At 45.8% G+C, this 19086-nt stretch overlaps 1 protein-coding gene across 1 annotated transcript in view; it reads right to left on the reverse strand.

Moving 5' to 3' along the window:
* Window positions 1-19086, reverse strand: part of plxnd1 (plexin D1) — a 176737-nt gene that overhangs the window by 69356 nt on the left and 88295 nt on the right. Inside the window, exons 12-15 of the mRNA XM_080184802.1 lie at window positions 15140-15303; window positions 14064-14215; window positions 13796-13895; window positions 4109-4248 (exon numbers count right to left, since the gene is read on the reverse strand). Coding sequence (XP_080040928.1) covers window positions 4109-4248; window positions 13796-13895; window positions 14064-14215; window positions 15140-15303 — 556 coding nt within the window. The remainder of the gene's footprint in view (window positions 1-4108; window positions 4249-13795; window positions 13896-14063; window positions 14216-15139; window positions 15304-19086) is intronic.

The raw sequence follows: 19086 nt of genomic DNA on the forward strand, positions 1-19086 counted from the left end.
CAGCATCACTGACTGACAGCGGTCATCTTGACTTTATTTGGAAACCAGGATAAAGGTTGGAAAGCTTCTGAATGGAGATGAGGAGAAGCCAGTTTGCTATAATTCTTATCAGTGAGAGGCAATGTGGTTTTGTGAAGGGGAGGTTGTGCCTCACTAACTTGATCAAGTTTTTCCAGTAAGTGATGAAGATGATTGATGAGGGTAGGGCAGTGGATATTGTCTATATGGACTTCAGGAAGATCTTTGATAAGGTCCCTCATGGCAGACTGGTGCAGGTGAAGTCGCTTGGGATCAGAGGTGAGCTGGCAGTGTGGATACAGAACTGGTTTGATCGTAGACGACAGAGTCTAGCAGTGGAAGACTGCATTTCTGAATGGAGGGCTGTGACGAGTGGCATTCCTCAGGGATCAGTGTTGGGACCTTTGCTGTTTGTAATATAGAGGAAAATTTAACTGGTTTGATTAGTAAGTTTGCAGACAACACAGAAGGTGGTGGATCCGCGGACAGTAACGAGGACCATCAGAGGATACGGCAGGATGTAGATCAATTGTAAATCCCCAGGACTGGACATGGTATTCCCACGGACCTTGAGGGAGGCTAGTGTTGAACTTTCAGGGGCCCTGGCAGACATATTTAAAATGTCAGTATGCACGGGGGAGGTGCCAGATGATTGGAGGGTGGCTCATGTTGTTATGTTGTTTAAAAAAGGTTCCAAAAGAAATCCAGGAAATTACAGGCCAGTAAGTTTGGACGTCGGTGGTGGGCAAGTTATTGGAAGGTGTGATAAGGGATAGGACCTACAAATATTTGGATAGACAGGGACTCATTAGGGAGAGTCGAATGGCTTTGTTCGTGGTAGGTCATGTTTGACCAATCTATTAGAGTTTTTCGAAGAGGTTACCAGGAAAGTGGATGAAGGAAAGGCGGTGGATGTTGTCTACCTGGATTTTAGCAAGGCCTTTGATAAGGTCCGTCATGGGAGGTTGTTTAGGACGGTTCAGTCGCTAGGTATAGATGGGGAGGTAGTAAATTGGATTAGACACTAGCTCAATGGAAGAAGCCAGAAAGTGGTTGTGGAGGATTGCTTCTCTGAGTGGAGGCCTGTGACGAGTGGTGTGCCACAGGGGTCGGTGTTGGGTCCATTGTTGTTTGTCATCTATGTCAACGATTTGATTGATACTGTAGTAAACTGGATCAGCAAATTTGCTGATGATACAAAGACTGGAAGTGTAGTGGACACTGAGGAAGGTTTTCAAAGCTTGCAAAGGGATTTGGACCAACTAGAAAAATGGGCTGAAAAATGACAAATGGAATTTAACGCAGACACGTGTGAGGTATTGCACTTTGGAAGGACAAACCAAAGTAGAACGTACAGAGTAAATGGTAGGACTCTGAAGAGTGCAGTTGAACAGAGGGATCTGGGATTACAGGTACAGAATTCCCTAAAAGTGATGTCACAGGTGGATAGGGTCGTAAAGATTGCTTTTGGTACATTGGCCTTTATAAATTGGAATATTGAGTATAAAAGTTGGAGTGTTATGGTAAGGAAGGCATTGTTGAGGCTGAATTTAGAGTATTGTGTACAGTTTTGGTCACCTAGTTACAGGAAGGATGTAAATAAGGTTGAAAGAGTGCAGAGAAGGTTCACGAGGATGTTGCCGGGACTTGAGAAGCTGAGTTACAGACAGAGATTGAATAGGTTAGGACTTTATTCCCTGAAGCGTAGAAGAATGAGGGGAGATTTGATAGAGGTGTATAAGATTTTGATGGGTATATATAGAGTGAATGCAAGCAGGCTTTTTCCATTGAGGCTAGGGGAGAAAAAAACCAGAGGGCATGGGTTAAGGGTGAAAGGAGAAAAGTTTAAAGGGAATATTAGTGGGGGGCTTCTTCACGCAGAGAGTGGTGGGAGTGTGGAATGAGCTGCCGGATAAAGTGGGAAATGTAGGGTCACTTTTAACATTTAAGAAAAATTTGGACGGGTTCATGGATGAGAGGGGTGTGGAGGGATATGGACCAAGTGCAGGTCAGTGGGACTAGGCAAAAAATGGTTCAGCACAGACAAGAAGGGCCAAAAGGCCTGTTTCTGAGCTGTAATTTTCTATGGTTCTATTTATATATATATTACAAACACCAGAGGTTCCAGTACTGATCTCTGTGGAACATCACTAGTTGCAGACCTCCATTCAGAAAAACACCCTTCCACTGCTGCCCTGTGCCCTATATGGCCAAGCCAGTTTGGAATCCATCTAGCTAGTTCACGCCTGATCCCGTGAGATTTAATCTTTTGCATTAGCTTGTGATGAGTAACCTTGTGGAATGCCTTACTAAAGTCCATGTAGACTACATCCACAGCCCTTCCCTCATCGATTGTTTTTGTCACCTCCTCAAAAAGCTCAATTAAATCAGTGAGACATAACCTTCCATGCTGTCTGTCGCTAACAAGACCATTCAGTTCCAAATGTGTACGGATCCTATTCCTAAGGATCTTCTCCAACATGACGTCATGCTCACTGGCCGAGAAATTACCCGGATTATCCTTGCTACCCTTCTTAAATAACAGGCAACACTGGCGACCTTCCAATCCTCTGGTACCTCACCAGTGCAGCAAGAAGTCTTCACCTGAAGAAGGAGCCACACTCCGAAAGCTTGTGCTACCAAATAAACCTGTTGGACTTTAACCTGGTGTTGTGAGGCTTCTTACTGTGTTTACCCCAGTCCAACGCCGGCATCTCCACATCACCTCATATCAGCATCATATCACCAATGGCCAATGAAGAAACAAAAATTTGTGTTAGAGGTCAAGCAATTTTATCTCTTGTCCCTCTCAGTAATCTGGGATAGATGCCATCTGGTCCTGGGCTTTAATGCTTTTTAATTCACCTAACATTTCCTTCCTCATAATGATGATTTGTTCTAATGAGTTTACACACCCCTCCAAGTCACCATCAATCTACTTGTCCCTCTCCTTTGTGAATACTGATGCAAAGTATTTATTAAGGATTTCACTCACTTCCTTTGGCTCCACACATAATTTCTCTCCTTGTTTCTCTATTTGTCCCATGATCCTTCCCTTTAGCCTTGTGCCAGCAATCATTTTGTCATTTATCCTCTCTTCCTGTCCCCCCTTTCTCTTTATCTTTCTTATTCCACTTTCCCCCATTTCATTTTTTCAGAGCACTGCTGATTCACAGCTCCGGGGACCCAGGTTCAATTCCAGCTTCAGGTCACTATCTAACGTTTGCACGTTCTCCCTATGCCTGCATGGGTTCTCTCTGGATGCCCCAGTTTCCTCCCACAGTTCCACAAATATGCACGTTAGGTGGATTGGTCATGCTAAATTGCGCCTTAGTGTTCCAGGATGTCTAGGTTAGGGGGATTGGCAGGATAAATGCATAGTTACGGGGATATGGCAGTGACTGGGCAAGATACTCTGCCGGAGAGTTGCTGTGGACTCACTGGGCCAAATGGCATCCTTCATCACAGTAAAGTTTCTATGATTTCTAACTGTTTCCAGTCCTGATAAAAGATCATTGAGCTGAACCCTTATCTGGGTTTCTCTCCCCACACTGCCAGACCTGCTGAGTATTTCCAGCATTTTTGGTTTTTAACTTTCAGTTTCCAACATCTGTTATATTTAGCTTCTGCTGGTTTTAAAATTTTCACCCCCTCCCTATCTCTGTATGTCCTCCACCCTCCCAGATCTGTGTGCCTGTTCATTAATCACTCCATTATTGGCCTAAGCTTTGGATTTCCCTGCCTACACTGCTCTACCTTGCTTACCTGCTTTACCATACACATTAAAACCTGTCCACTTTGAACAAGGAGAACACGTTGGTCACCAGACCTATCAAGTCCTTGTGTAGCTCGATGTCAATTTTTTGGAATGCTGGATAATTGAAGGAATTATATCAATATATACTGTTGATGGAGGGACAATACGCATCTTGGACAGGTAGCTTCAGACCTCTCACAAGCTTAAATTAAAATAGAAATATAGGTGCCACTTTAAAATAGAAATATAGATGTCAGCCACTTTGACTTCTGCCTGTTTTTTTGCAATGTACAGATTAAAGTTGGATAAGAACACTCGGTGTGAATGACTTACTTTAGATCTGTACAGTCCTTGGAACCATTGACAGTGACCCTCACAGTAGTACCAATGTGTAGGTTGGTACCGTTGATGGTGACTTTGGTGCCCCCTGCTCTAGGCCCTTGGTCAGGATATATTGTATACACTTCAGGAAGCTGTTCAGGACAAAGACAAAGAGAATTCAAAGTGAGATTAAAGCCTGAAGCAAGTGCTTTACATCCAGTTAAACTCATGCTGTAGCCAACAAATCTGCAGATAATTCTTGATCAACCATGTGGTATTGGATAGTGTGAATTCAGAGAGGTCATGATTGAGATCTGCAAGATTATTGGGTGCAACTCTGACGTGAATAGGGATGCATTGCGTGCATGAGTCTGTGAAATAGTAATGATGTACATTCTGAAGGCCATTTCACACACCCACCACAATGTCCATTCTCATCCTAACCCTAGCACAATGTTCAGTCCCCATGCACACCCCATGCTCATTCCCCACCGACACCCAGGCCAACGTCCAGTCCTCACCCTGACACCCAGGCCAACGTCCAGTCCTCACCCTGTCACCCAGGCCAATGTCCAGTCCCCACCCTGACACCCAGGCCAACGTCCAGTCCTCACCCTGACACCCAGGCCAATGTCCAGTCCCCACCCTGACACCCAGGCCAATGTCCAGTCCCCACCCTGACACCCAGGCCAATGTCCAGTCCCCACCGACACCCAGGCCAATGTCCAGTCCCCACCCTGACACCCAGGCCAATGTCCAGTCCCCACCCTGACACCCAGGCCAACGTCCAGTCCCCACCCTGACACCCAGGCCAATGTCCAGTCCCCACCCTGACACCCAGGCCAATGTCCAGTCCCCACCCTGACACCCAGGCCAATGTCCAGTCCCCACCCTGACACCCAGGCCAATGTCCAGTCCTCACCCTGACACCCAGGCCAATGTCCAGTCCCCACCCTGACACCCAGGCCAATGTCCAGTCCTCACCCTGACACCCAGGCCAATGTCCAGTCCCCACCCTGACACCCAGGCCAATGTCCAGTCCTCACCCTGACACCCAGGCCAATGTCCAGTCCCCACCCTGACACCCAGGCCAATCTCCATTACCCATCTTGACACCCAGGCCAATGTCCAGTCTCCATGTCCATCACACTGATGGGGTTCTTTTTGCATTGAACACTGACCCTAATGTTGAGCCATGACTATGATTGTGTGTGAAAAATTAGCGCAGAAAGGATACCCGATCCTCTACACTGGTAGAGAATCCCACCCTCCCACCTCCTCTAACCTCTAAGTGTGGGGGAAGTTTTTTTTTATATATTTTTATTTGTCTGCTGGTAATTGTTTCAGGGATGGCAGTTCAGGCAGTAAGCTGCATCTCCTGTGGGATGTATGTGGTGAGGGACTCCAGTAGTGTTTCAGGTGATTTTACCTGTAGGAAGTGTGTTAGATTGCAGCTTCTGGAGGAGCGTGCAAAGGAGCTGGAGGTGGAATTAGAGGAACTCCGCATAATTCGGGAGGCGGAGGAGGACATCGATAGGAGTTATAAGGAGATAGTCACTCCTAGAAATGAGTCTTGGGTCACTGCCAGGAAGAGGGGAAAGAAGCAATTGGGGGGACAATCCCCTGGGGCTGTTCCCCTCCAAAATAGGTTTTCGGTCCTGGAGGCTACAGTTGAGGAGGAATCAACTGGGGATAGCCAAAGGGAGCAGGTCTCTGGGGGTGAGCCTATTGTAAAAGCTCAGGTGGTTAGGGGATATAAAAGATTGGGCCTTGTGATTGGGGACTCCACAGTTAAGGGGACAGATAGGAGAGTCAGAAGTAATGGTAGGGACTCGGGGCTGGTGTGTTGCCTACCAGGGGCTGGGGTCCGGGATGTATCAGAAAGGGTATTCAGGACTCTTAGGGGAGAGGGAGATCAACCCCAAGTTATAGTTCATGTGGGGACACATGACATAGGGAGATTAAGGGAAGGGGATATTAAGCAGAGATTTATGGAGTTGGGGTGGAAACTAAAGGCCAAGTCTGATAGAGTGGTTATCTCCGGACTCTTGCCTGTGCCACGGGATAGTTTAGAGGGGAATAGAGAGAGGGAAAGTTTGAACTCGTGGCTGGGGGGATGGTGCAGGAGGGAGGGGTTCAGGTACTTGAGCAATTGGGGCTCGTTCTGGGGAAGGTGGGACCTCTATAAGAGTGATGGTCTACACCTGAATCACAGGGGAACCAATATCCTGGGGGGTAAATTTGCAAAGGCTATGCAGGGAGGTTTAAACTGATTCGGAGGGGGGGGGGTAGGATCCTGAGTAGAGGGGGTGAAAGTGAGGGGGGCATAGATGGGGACTGCAATGCACGGCATCGTGGGGGTGGGGCGGAGCAGGGTTTGAAATGCGTATACTTTAATGCGAGGAGTATTCGCAATAAAGTGGATGAACTTGCAGCGTGGATCAGTACCTGGGACTTTGATGTGGCCATTTCAGAGACATGGATAGAGCAGGGTCAGGAATGGTTGTTGCAGGTCCCGGGGTTTAAATGCTTTAGTCGGAGTACAGAAGGAGGTAGAAGGAGGGGAGGGGTAGCATTATTGGTCAAGGACTGTTTCACAGTGTCAGAGAGGAAGTTTGATGAGGACTTGTCTGTTGAGGTAGTATGGGTTGAGATTAGAAATAGGAGAGGAGAGGTCACCCTGTTGGGAGTCTTTTATAGACCTCCTAAAAGTTCTAGAGAGGTTGAGGAAAGGATTGCGGAGACGATCCTGGTTAGGAGTGAAAGTAATAGGGTAATTGTTATGGGGGACTTTAACTTTACTAATATTGATTGGAATTGTTATAGCTCTAGCTCGTTAGAGGGGTCAGTTTTTGTACAAAGCGTGCAGGAGGGTTTTTTGAGTCAGTATGTTGACAGGCCAACTAGAGGTGAGGCTATATTGGATTTGGTGCTGGGAAATGAGCCAGACCAGGTGCTAGACTTGGAAGTTGGTGTGCATTTTGGTGATAGTGACCACAATTCGGTTACGTTCACCTTAGTGATGGAAAGAGATAGGCATGAACCTCGGGCCAGTAGTTTTAGCTGGGGGAAGGGTAATTATGAGGACATTAGGAGGGAATTAGGAAGCATAGGTTGGACTAGGAGATTACAAGGACTGGGAACGTCCGAAATGTGGGGTTTTTTCAAGGAGCAGCTACTGCGAGTCCGTGATAGGTATGTCCCTGTCAGGCAAGGAGGAATTGGTAGGGCTAGGGAACCGTGGTGCACTAAAAAAGTTGATTCGTTGGTTAAAAAGAAAAAGGAGGCTTAGGTTCGGATGAGACTTGAGGGCTCGGGTAGTGCACTAGAAAACTTTAGATTGGCTAGGAGGGAGTTGAAGAGTGAGTTAAGAAGGGCTAAAAGAGGACATGAGAAGACTTTGGCTGATAGGATTAAGGAGAATCCTAAGGCGTTCTATAGGTATGTCAAGAACAGAAGATTGGTTAGGGCAAGATTAGGGCCAGTTATAGACAGCAGAGGGAAGTTATGTGTGGAACCGGAAGAGATTGGAGAGGCATTGAACCAATATTTCTCTTCGGTGTTCACGCAGGGGGACAAGAATATAGCTGAGGAGGACACTGGGTTGCAGGGGAGTAGAATAGACAGTATTACAGTTGATAAGGAGGATGTGCTGGATATTCTTGAGGGATTGAAAATAGATAAGTCCCCTGGTCCAGATGGGATTTACCCTAGGATTCTCTGGGAGGCAAGAGAGGTGATTGCAGAGCCTCTGGCTCTGATCTTCAGGTCGTTGTTGGCCTCTGGTATAGTACCGGAAGATTGGAGGTTAGCGAATGTTGTCCCATTGTTTAAGAAGGGGAACAGAGACTTCCCCGGGAATTATAGACCGGTGAGTCTCACTTCTGTTGTGGGCAAGGTTTTAGAAAAAATTATTAGGGATAGGATTTATAGTTATTTGGAGAGTAATGAATTGATTGGAGATAGTCAGCATGGTTTTGTAGCGGGTAGGTCGTGCCTTACTAACCTTATTGAGTTTTTTGAAAAAGTGACCAAAGAGGTGGATGGGGGCAAGGCAGTTGACGTGGTATATATGGATTTTAGTAAGGCGTTTGATAAGGTTCACCATGGTAGGCTTCTGCAGAAAATGCAGATGTATGGGATTGGGGGTGATCTAGGTAATTGGATCAGGAATTGGCTAGCAGATAGGAGACAGAGGGTGGTGGTTGATGGTAAATATTCGTCATGGAGTTCGGTTACGAGTGGTGTGCCTCAGGGATCTGTTTTGGGGCCACTGCTGTTTGTAATTTTTATTAATGATCTGGATGAGGGTATAGTTGGGTGGATTAGTAAATTTGCTGATGACACCAAAGTCGGAGGTGTGGTAGATTGTGAGGAAGGGTGTCATAGTTTGCAGGGAGACTTAGACAGATTGCAGAGCTGGGCCGAGAGGTGGCGGATGGAGTTTAATGCGGAGAAGTGTGAGGTAATTCACTTTGGTAGGAATAACAGATGTGTTGAGTATAGGGCTAACAGGAGGACTTTGAATAGTGTGGATGAGCAGAGGGATCTAGGTGTATGTGTACATAGATCCCTGAAAGTTGGGAATCAAGTAGATAGGGTTGTTAAGAAAGCATACGGTGTCTTGGCATTTATTGGTAGGGGGATTGAATTTAGGAGTCACAGCGTCATGTTGCAATTGTACACAACTCTGGTGCGGCCGCACTTGGAGTACTGTGTGCAGTTCTGGTCCCCACATTACAGGAAGGATGTGGAGGCTTTGGAGAGGGTGCAGAGGAGGTTTACCAGGATGTTGCCTGGTATGGAAGGGAGGTCCTATGAGGAGAGACTGAGGGATTTGGGGTTGTTTTCGCTGGAAAGAAGGCGGCTAAGAGGGGATCTTATTGAAACATATAAGATGATTAGAGGTTTAGATAGGGTGGACAGTGATAGCCTTTTTCCTCGGATGGAGAAAGCTAGCACGAGGGGGCATGGCTTTAAATTAAGGGGGGGTAGTTACAGGACGGATGTCAGGGGCAGGTTCTTTACCCAGAGGGTGGTGAGGGATTGGAATGCCCTGCCTGCTGCAGTTGTGGATGCGCCTAGTTTGGGGGCGTTTAAGAGATCCGTGGATAGGTTTATGGACGAAAAGGGATTGGTTTAGGTTAGTGGGTCATTGTTTTTTTAACTGGTCGGCGCAACATCGTGGGCCGAAGGGCCTGTTCTGCGCTGTAATGTTCTATGTTCTATGTTCACTCAGCTCCTTGTCAAACTCCTACACAAAAACCCATGAGATTTACAGCTTTCGGGATCACTGATTCCCTCACAGAAAGCTTATGATGAAAAGACAATGAAACAATTCTTTTTACAAAGCTGCTTTAAGAATTCTCCACATCTCAGTATCCAGGTGTTTCCTGTTGTTTCCTAAGTTACTGTAGAATTTACACAGAATGCTCCCACCCTTTGTCGACATTCCAGGATATTCTATGCTTTGATTCAGTCTCTGACAACAGGCTACGCCTGCCCGGAAACATCCCAGAAACTATGTAGTCCATATTTAGAAACACCAGACCCGTCGATGACAGGGCTGCAAACAGGGAGCTGGACAAACAGCATCTAAACACCCAGCTTCACTTCAAACATCAAAGAATTAACCTGAAGCAGAAAAAGTTTCAGAATTAACAACAGGTTCAAATCAAATGAAATGTTCAGCTGAAAAAATTCAGAACTGAGGAATCTAACCGATGTGTTTGGGATGGTTTATATATGGTATAACAGATACCCGGCAGTGAGTTACAGACTGGAATCTAACCGATGGGTTTGGGATGGTTTATGTATGGTATAACAGATACCCGGCAGTGAGTTACAGACTGGAATCTAACCGATGTGTTTGGGATGGTTTATGTATGGTATAACAGATACCCGGCAGTGAGTTACAGACTGGAATCTAACCGATGTGTTTGGGATGGTTTATGTATGGTATAACAGATACCCGGCAGTGAGTTACAGACTGGAATCTAACCGATGGGTTTGGGATGGTTTATATATGGTATAACAGATACCCGGCAGTGAGTTACAGACTGGAATCTAACCGATGGGTTTGGGACGGTTTATGTATGGTATAACAGATACCCGGCAGTGAGTTACAGACTGGAATCTAACCGATGGGTTTGGGACAGTTTATGTATGGTATAACAGATACCCGGCAGTGAGTTACAGACTGGAATCTAACCGATGGGTTTGGAATGGTTTATGTATGGTATAACAGATACCCAGCAGTGAGTTACAGACTGGAGTCTAACCGATGGGTTTGGGATGGTTTATATATGGAATAACAGATACCCGGGAGTGAGTTACAGACTGGAATCTAACCGATGGGTTTGGAATGGTTGATACATGGTATAACAGATACCCGGGAGTGAGTTACAGACTGGAATCTAACTGATGGGTTTGGGACGGTTTATATATGGAATAACAGATACCCGGCAGTGAGTTACAGACTGGAATCTAACCGATGGGTTTGGAATGGTTTATATATGGAATAACAGATACCCGGCAGTGAGTTACAGACTGGAATCTAATGGTGGAGTTTGGGATTGTTTATGTATAGAAAAATCGATACCTGGGAGAGAGTTACAGACTGGTATCTAATCGAGGGGTTCAGGATGGTTTATATATAGAATAACAGATACCCAGGAGGGAGTTACTGACTGGAATCTAATCAAGGGGCTCAGGATGGTTTATATATAGAATAATAGATACCCGGGAATGAGTTGGAGACTGGAATCTAATGGTGGAGTTTGGGATTCTTTATGCATAGAAAAACCAATATCTGGGAGTGAGTTACAGACTGGAATCTAATTGAGGGGTTCAGGATGGTTTATATGTAGAATAACAGATACCCGGGAATGTGTTGCAGACTGGAATCTAATCAAGGGGTTTGGGCTGGTTGATATATAGTATAATAGATACCCGGGAGACTGGAATTTAATTGAGGGGTTTGGGGTGGTTTATTCATGTTTTATTCATATTTTAACTAATCCCCTTTATTTGAATTATATTTAGGTTTCTGTGTAAGAATTACATAAATAATTATTGTTATTATTGAAAAATCTTTCCATTTTTATACATTCAGATTAAAGGGAGTGTGAGTGTGAAGCATTGGAGAGGAATCCTGTTGTTTAATTGGCACACTATCAATATTTACTAAATGCATCCTGTCACTACTGTGATACACTTGGCATTTCCTGATAGAAAGGAACATCTTTAATGCCAACCTTCTTCCCTTCAAAACATGCTTTACCCTCAGCTGAGCCTGAATATCTTTTACTAACTTCTCATTATTCATGCATTCTCCCCACTCTTTTACATAACAGACTGTTGTCTTGACTCTAATAATTATCTGCATGGATTGTTCAGCAACTTCCTCCTTTAGGATACCTCTGATGTGTGTCCTGGCTGCTGTTATCAATCCATGCTTCATGTCTTACTTACATTCTATGTGGTGTGTGCCTGGCATTGATTCTCAGCAGTGATTAAGGAGGGTGTGGAGAGTCTACAGAAGGATCTAGATAGGCTGGGCGAATGGGCCAGGAACTGGCAAATGGAATTTAATGTTGGCAAGTGTGAGGTGGTCCACTTTGGTAGGAATAATGGTAGGAAGGACTATTACTTACGTGGCGAAAAACTGCAGCAGGCGACGGTGCAGAGGGACCTCGGGGTCCTTGTGCATGAGTCGCAAAAACCCAGCCTGCAGGTGCAGCAGGTGGTCAGGAAGGCGAATGGGATGCTGGCCTTCATAGCGAGGGGGATTGAATATAAAAGTAGGGAGGTCTTGCTGCAGCTGTATAGGGTATTGGTGAGGCCGCAGCTGGAGTACTGTGCGCAGTTTTGGGCGCCGTACTTACGCAAGGATATTTTGGCCTTGGAGGGAGTGCAGAGGAGGTTTACTAGGCTGATACTGGAGTTGAGGGGGTTGAGCTATGAGGAGAGGCTGAATAGATTAGGCTTGTACTCGTTAGAGTTTAGAAGAATGAGAGGAGATCTCATTGAGACGTATAAGATGATGAATGGGATGGATAGGACAGAGGTGGAGAGACTCTTCCCGCTCAGAAAGGACAGTAGGACTAGGGGGCACAGCCTCAAGATAAAGGGGGGACGGTTTAGAACGGAGTTGAGGAGGAACTTCTTCACTCAAAGGGTGGTGAATCTCTGGAATTCTCTGCCCGTTGAAGTGGTGGAGGCTGCCTCGCTAAATATTTTTAAGACGCGGGTTGATGGGTTTTTGATAAGAGAGGGGATTAAGGGTTATGGGGAGAGGGCGGGAAAGTGGAACTGAGCCACGACAGATCAGCCATGATCTTATTGAATGGCGGGGCAGGCTCGAAGGGCTGGATGGCCTACTCCTGCTCCTATTTCTTATGTTCTTAACCTGCTGTATCTGTTTGTACTCCACTCCAGCTCCACCATAAAGTTTACTCTGTAACTGTTAGCTCCTCTCTACAGTTCCAATTCACACCCCGAGGATCTTATTCTTCTTCACGTCTCCAAAGGCCCTTATTTTCTCCTTGTTTTCATTTGTGTATCTACCCAGATACAGACTCATACTAATGACCAATGTGTCGTTGTGTAGATTGAGGAATAGACGGCGATGAGGGAATGACACAGAAAGGAGTGGATGCCGGCATAGATCAGCCATGGTCATATTGAATGGTGGGACAGGCTTGAAGGGCCTGGTGGCCTACTCCTGCTTGTGCCCTTGTGTGTATTCTTAGCAATGTTAATGCTAACTTTTCCTTTCTGGCCTACTTTTACAATCCATGGAGACACAGTTGCACCAGATCATAGGAACATAGAAATTAAGGAGCAGAATAGACAAATTCAGCCCTTCGAGCCTGCTCAACATTCAATCAGATCATGGCTGATCTCTCCCTGGTTTGTAGCAGCTGTTAGCACTGCAGCCTCACAGCACCAATGACCTGGGTTCAATTCCCAGCTTGGGTGATTGTCTGTGTGGAGTTTGCACATTCTCTGTGTGTCTGCATGGGTTTCCTCTCACAGTTCGAGAGATTTGCTGGTTGGGTGCATTGGTCATGCTCAATTCTCCCTCAGTGTACCCAAATAGGTGCCAGAGTGTGGCAACTAGGGAATTTTCACAGTAACTTCACTGCAATGTTAATGTAAGCCTACTTGTAACACCAATAAACTCTAAACTTTAAAAACTTCAAATCCACCTGTTCTCCATATCCTCTTAAACCATTTTTTAAAGTCAGAAATATATCTATCTCCTTCTTGAACCACTTAATGATTCAGACTCCACCGTGCTATGGGGCAGCGAGTTCAACAAATTCTTCACCCTCTACGAGTGGTAGTTCCTCCTCATCTCAGTTTTAAATCTACCATTTCTCAACCTATACCTGTGACCTCTTGTTCTGGATTGCCACATAAAAGGAAACATTTGGTCTATTTGCCTTATCAATGCCTTTGATATATCTTGATCCTCGCATCCTTCTAAATTCCAGTGAGTTTAAGCATTATATAATGTTATGCAATCATTCTGCAGCTTTATCGATGATCTTTGCTTTCACTGTATCTCAGATAAAGAAATTTGACAATCCTCATAATTTTCAACAATACCTCATGCCTACTTTTTCTAATACTGAAATCTGTCCAAGTTACAGGTTGCTGCTGTTTAAGGGGACTATCAATGCACCGACTTACCAGAAATGAGAATCTCTGCTTGGAGTAGCTTTCCTCCTGCACCTTCACCCTCACTGAGTCTGAAAACTCTCCATCAGCTGGACTGGTACGACACACAATCCTGCAGTGAGGAATACAAACACTCAGCAAAAAGGAATATTAACTCCCCTCACAGCCCCTGCTCACTGGCCCTCTTCCCCCAGGTCCAGCGCCCCCCCCATGTCCTGCTCACAGCCTCTCCCCTGTCCTCACAGCAAAAAACATGTGGGGAGAGCAGAGTTGTACTCACTGTTTGGAGATGATGTAACTCTCCTGCACAGGGATACATGGCACTTCACCAATGTGAACACCCTCAACGATATCACTAAACCTGCGGCCCATGTTCCTGCCTCGTATGATGAGGAGTGTCCCTCCATCCACTGGACCACTCAGTGGCTCCATCTGAAAAACACACACCCTTCAGATCAGCTGCCTCTTCACTCAGAACATTTCACTGGGCCATAGACAGCTGGAAACGTCCTTTGTAAATAAATTGTTCATGGGATGTGGCTAGGCCAGCATTTATTGCCCATCCCTAGTTGTCCTTGAGAAGGTGATGGTGAGCTGTCTTCTTCAACTGCTGGAGTCCAGCTGTTGTAGGTACACCACAATGCAGTTAGGAAAGGAGTTCCAGGATTTTGACCCAGCGGCAGTGAAAGAACGGCTATATATTTCCAAGTCAGGGTGGTGAGTGGTTTGGTAGGAACCTCCAGGTGGTGGCGTTCCCAGGTATGCTTTTGTCCTTCTCGACAGTAGTGATTGTAGCTTTGGAAGATGCTGTCTAAGGAACTTTGGTGAGTTCCTGCAGTGAATTCTTGTAGAGTCAGTGGTGGTGGGATTGAATATCTGTGGAAGGGGTAACAATCAAGTGGGCTGTTTTGTCCTGGATGGGGTCGAGCTTCTGGAATGTTATTGGAGCTGCACTCATCCAGATAAGTGGAGATTATTCCATCACACTCCTGACTTGTGCCTGTAGATGGTGGACAGGCTTTGGGGGAGTCAGGTGGTGAATTATTCGCTGCAGGATTCCCAGCCGCTGACCTGTTCTGGTAGGCACAGTACTTACATAGTTCACTTTCTGGTCAGTGGTAACCCCCAGGATGTTGTTAGTGGGGTTTCAGCGAAGGTAATTTGATTAACACAAGGAAACCTTGTCATAGATCTTTATGCATAGACACACACGCGTAGACATCTACGTATATTACCCTATAAGAGGCAGCAGCAGCCAATGAGCACAGTCTATTTGCATGCAACCCGAGGCCAACAGAGGAAGAGGGAAGTGGGAACTCAGAAAGGTTCGCGTATGAAACGTCACCAATTTCTCACCTGCTGGATCTCAGGGGCAGGGCAGTTTTCCTGGATCTGTTTGCACTCAGCCCGTAATTTGCAACTCTGTGAACTCCAACACCACACACACTGATGGCCTTGGTCTTCTCGAGCCCAGCAGGCTGAGCAGTCACTGCTTCCACTCTCACAGTTATACACTTCAACTGCAGAAACACATCACAACTGCAGTGGTTAGTGCATCAGGTTCCCCATACACATTTCAGCAGCTCTGCTAACGGGTTCACACTATGGAGAATGTTTCACAAATTACACAAAGATCTTTATCAACACTGATCCCAGAACCAGTCTCATCTCCAGGAAATCCAACTGCTGTTCCCAACACCATCCCCTTTATTGTTGCAGTATCCGCTGCACCATCAAACACTCCCAGGTCAAGTACAGCACAGGATTAGATACAGAGTAAAGCTCCCTCTACACTGCCCCTATCAAACACTCCCAGGTCAAGTACAGCACAGGATTAGATACAGAGTAAAGCTCCCTCTACACTGCCCCTATCAAACACTCCCAGGTCAAGTACAGCACAGGATTAGATACAGAGTAAAGCTCCCTCTACACTGCCCCTATCAAACACTCCCAGGTCAAGTACAGCACAGGATTAGATACAGAGTAAAGTTCTCTCTACACTGCCCCTATCAAACACTCCCAGGTCAAGTACAGCACAGGATTAGATACAGAGTAAAGCTCCCTCTACACTGTCCCCATCAAACACTCCCAGGTCAAGTACAGCACAGGATTAGATACAGAGTAAGGCTCCTTCTACACTGTCCCTATCAAACACTCCCAGGTCAAGTACAACATGAAATTAGATACAGAGTAAAGCTCCTTTTACACTGTCCCTATCAAACACTCCCAGGTCAGGTACAACACAGGATTAGATGCAGAGTAAAGCTCCTCCTACGCTGTCCCTATCAAACATTCCTAGGACAGGTTGAAAGGTTGAGGGAGCTGAGGCTTTTCTCTTTGGAGCAGAGGAGGATGAGAGGTGACTTAATAGAGGTTTATAAGATGATGAGTGGGATTGGTAGAGTGGACGTGCAGAGATTATTTCCTTGGGTGGATGTAGCTGTTACTAGGGGGCATAACTATAAGGTTCATTTTGGGAGACATAGGAGGGATGTCTGAGGTAGATTCTTCACTCAGAGAGTGGTTGGGGTGTGGAATAGACTGCCTCCTGTGATAGTGGAGGCATACACTTCAGGAACTTTCACGCGGTTATTGGATAGGCACATGGAGCACACCAGAATGATAGGGAGGGGATCGCTTGATTTGGGATTGGACGTAGCTCGGCACAAGATTGAGGGCCGAAGGGCCTGTACTGTGCTGTAATGTTCTGTGTTCTACAAGTACAGCGCAGGATTACACAATAAGTCTCCTCCTATCAATTGGCTGATTTTTGAAGCAAGCCCCTTGTTGCATCAGGATTTGATATCAGATCTACCAAGAAACTAATCTCATCACTCTTTGACTGGAGTAACTCAGTTTGATTGGAGTTTGTTTGCGGCACGGTGGTTAGCACTGCTGCCTCACAGTGCCAGGGACCTGGGTTCGATTCCTTGCTTGGGTCACTGTCTGTGTGGATTTTGCACATTCTTCCTGTGTCTGCATGGGTTTCCTCTGGGTGCTGCAGTTATCTGCCACAGTCTAAAGATGTGTGGAGTTCAGTGGATTGGTCTTCCTAAATTGCTCCTTAGTATCAGGAGGACTAGCTAGGGTAAATGTATGAGTTGTGGGGATAGGGCCTGGATGGGATTGCAGTTGGTACAGGCTTGAGAGATCGAATGGCCTCCTTCTGCATTGATAGGATTTTATGATAACTCCGAATGATATTGCATTGAACAGAATGACCTTGCAGAGTGGAAGAGTGTCCAACAGAGTGTTGCTGCATTTCACAAGCTGATACGTCACTCCTTAACTATACTGTCCCCTAATGTGATGGGTCTCGTTATTCATAATAAACATGCTGCTTAAATACATAGCACAAGGTCTTGGGCTTTAGTTGGAGCTCTCTGGTTAAATTCAGATGTCAGGGAAAGGTGTCATACACTGTAGAATACTCCCTACATCTCTCACTAACTTTTACAGATGCACTACAGAAAGTATTCTTTCTGGTTGTATCACAGCTTGGTATGGCTCCTGCTCTGCCGAAGACTGCAAGAAACTAGAAAAGGTCCATCACGCAAACCAGCCTCCCATCCATTGACTCTGCCTACACTTCCTGCTGCCTCGGCAAAGCAGCCAGTATAATTAAGGACCTCATGCACTCTGGACATTCTCTCTTCCACCTTCTTCCATCAGGAAAAAGGTACAAACGTCAGAGGTCACGTACCAACTGACTGAAGAACAGCTTCTTCCCTGCTGCCGTCAGACTTTTGAATGGACCTACCCCCAACTAAGTTGATCTTTCTCTAGACCCTAGCTATGTTGTACCTATGAGTACATTCTGCACTCTTTTGTTTCCTTCTCTATGGATGGTATGGTCTGTCTGTAGAGCATGCAAGAATCAATACTTTTCATTGTATGTTAATACATGTGACAATAATAAATCAAATCAAATCAAACCCTGGTTGTCACTGGTATTAACTGGCTTAATAGGCTGCTGAGAAATGGCTTCTTATTCTTCAGAAGTTCTTGGAAATCTGATTTCCTCTGATGACCAACAGTCCTAGTCTACTGAGGGTGGTCCAGGCCTCCAGCACACATAGGGTGTCAGCTACAGTGCCCAGAGCCCATAACTCTCCTCGCCAATCAGTAAACTCATGCCTATTTAGCACCCTTGGGCTTTAAATAAAAGTGAATTAACTTTAGTCCTCAGGCTTTCACAGCAGTGAGTTGGTGTGTCAGCTCTCTTTGTCCCAGTCTCAGACACTCACTGAATCCTTGCATCCCTCTACCCAATCACTGAGTCTGAGTTTAAAGTTTTAAAGTTTCTTTATTAAATGTCACAATGGGCTTACATTAACACTGCAATGAAGTTACTGTGAAAATCCCTTAGTAGCCAGTTTGGGTACATTGAGGGAGAATTTAGCATGGCCAATGCACCTAACCAGCATGTCTTTCAGACTGTGGGAAGAAACTGGAGCACCCGGAGGAAAACCCACACAGACACGGGGAGAATGTGCAAACTCTATACAGACAGTGACCCAAGCTGGAGATCGAACCCGGGTACCTGGCGATGTGAAGCAGCAGTGCTAACCATTGTGCCAAGGTGCTGCCGTTCACTGAATCCCTGCACCATGCTACCCAGATAAGACTGTTCTAGGCTGCCCACTCTGATTGGACATATCCTTTGAGTCATTATCATGTGACCTATTGCCTCCAGTCATATGAATCCCCCCACATCCCCCCAGAACTAACTATAACTAAAAACAATTCAAAGAAAATCCCAATTTTTGTTCATGCCTCTCTGGCTTTATTACAGTGATGTGGAGATGCTGGCGTTAGACTGGGGTAAACACAATAAGAAGCTTCACAACACCAGGTTTATTTGCTAGCAAAAGCCACTAGCTTTCGGTGCTCTGGCTGCCCCTTCGTCAGGTGAGTGGGGAGTTCTGCTCACAAATAGGGCATATAAAACACAAACTCAATTTACAAAATAATGATTGGAATGCGTGTCTTTACAGATAATCAAATCATAAAGCTACAGACAATGTGAGTGGAGAGAGGGTTAAGCACAGGTTAAAGAGATGTGTATTGTCTCCAGACAGGGCAGTTAGTGAGATTTTGCAAGTCCAGGCAAGTCATGGGGTTAATGTGACATGAACCCAAGATCCCAGTTGAGGTCATCCTCATGTGTGCGGAACTTGGCTATCAGTTTCTGCTCAGCGACTCTGTGCTGTCATGTGTCGTGAAAGCCACCTTGGAGAATGCTTACCTGAAGGTCAGAGGCCAAATGCCCGTGACAGCTGAAGTGTTCCCCAACAGGGAGA

The sequence above is a fragment of the Carcharhinus amblyrhynchos genome, chromosome 3 (genome assembly GCF_965287045.1).
Source record: "Carcharhinus amblyrhynchos chromosome 3, sCarAmb.v2.hapA, whole genome shotgun sequence".
NCBI classification, from domain to species: domain Eukaryota; kingdom Metazoa; phylum Chordata; class Chondrichthyes; order Carcharhiniformes; family Carcharhinidae; genus Carcharhinus; species Carcharhinus amblyrhynchos.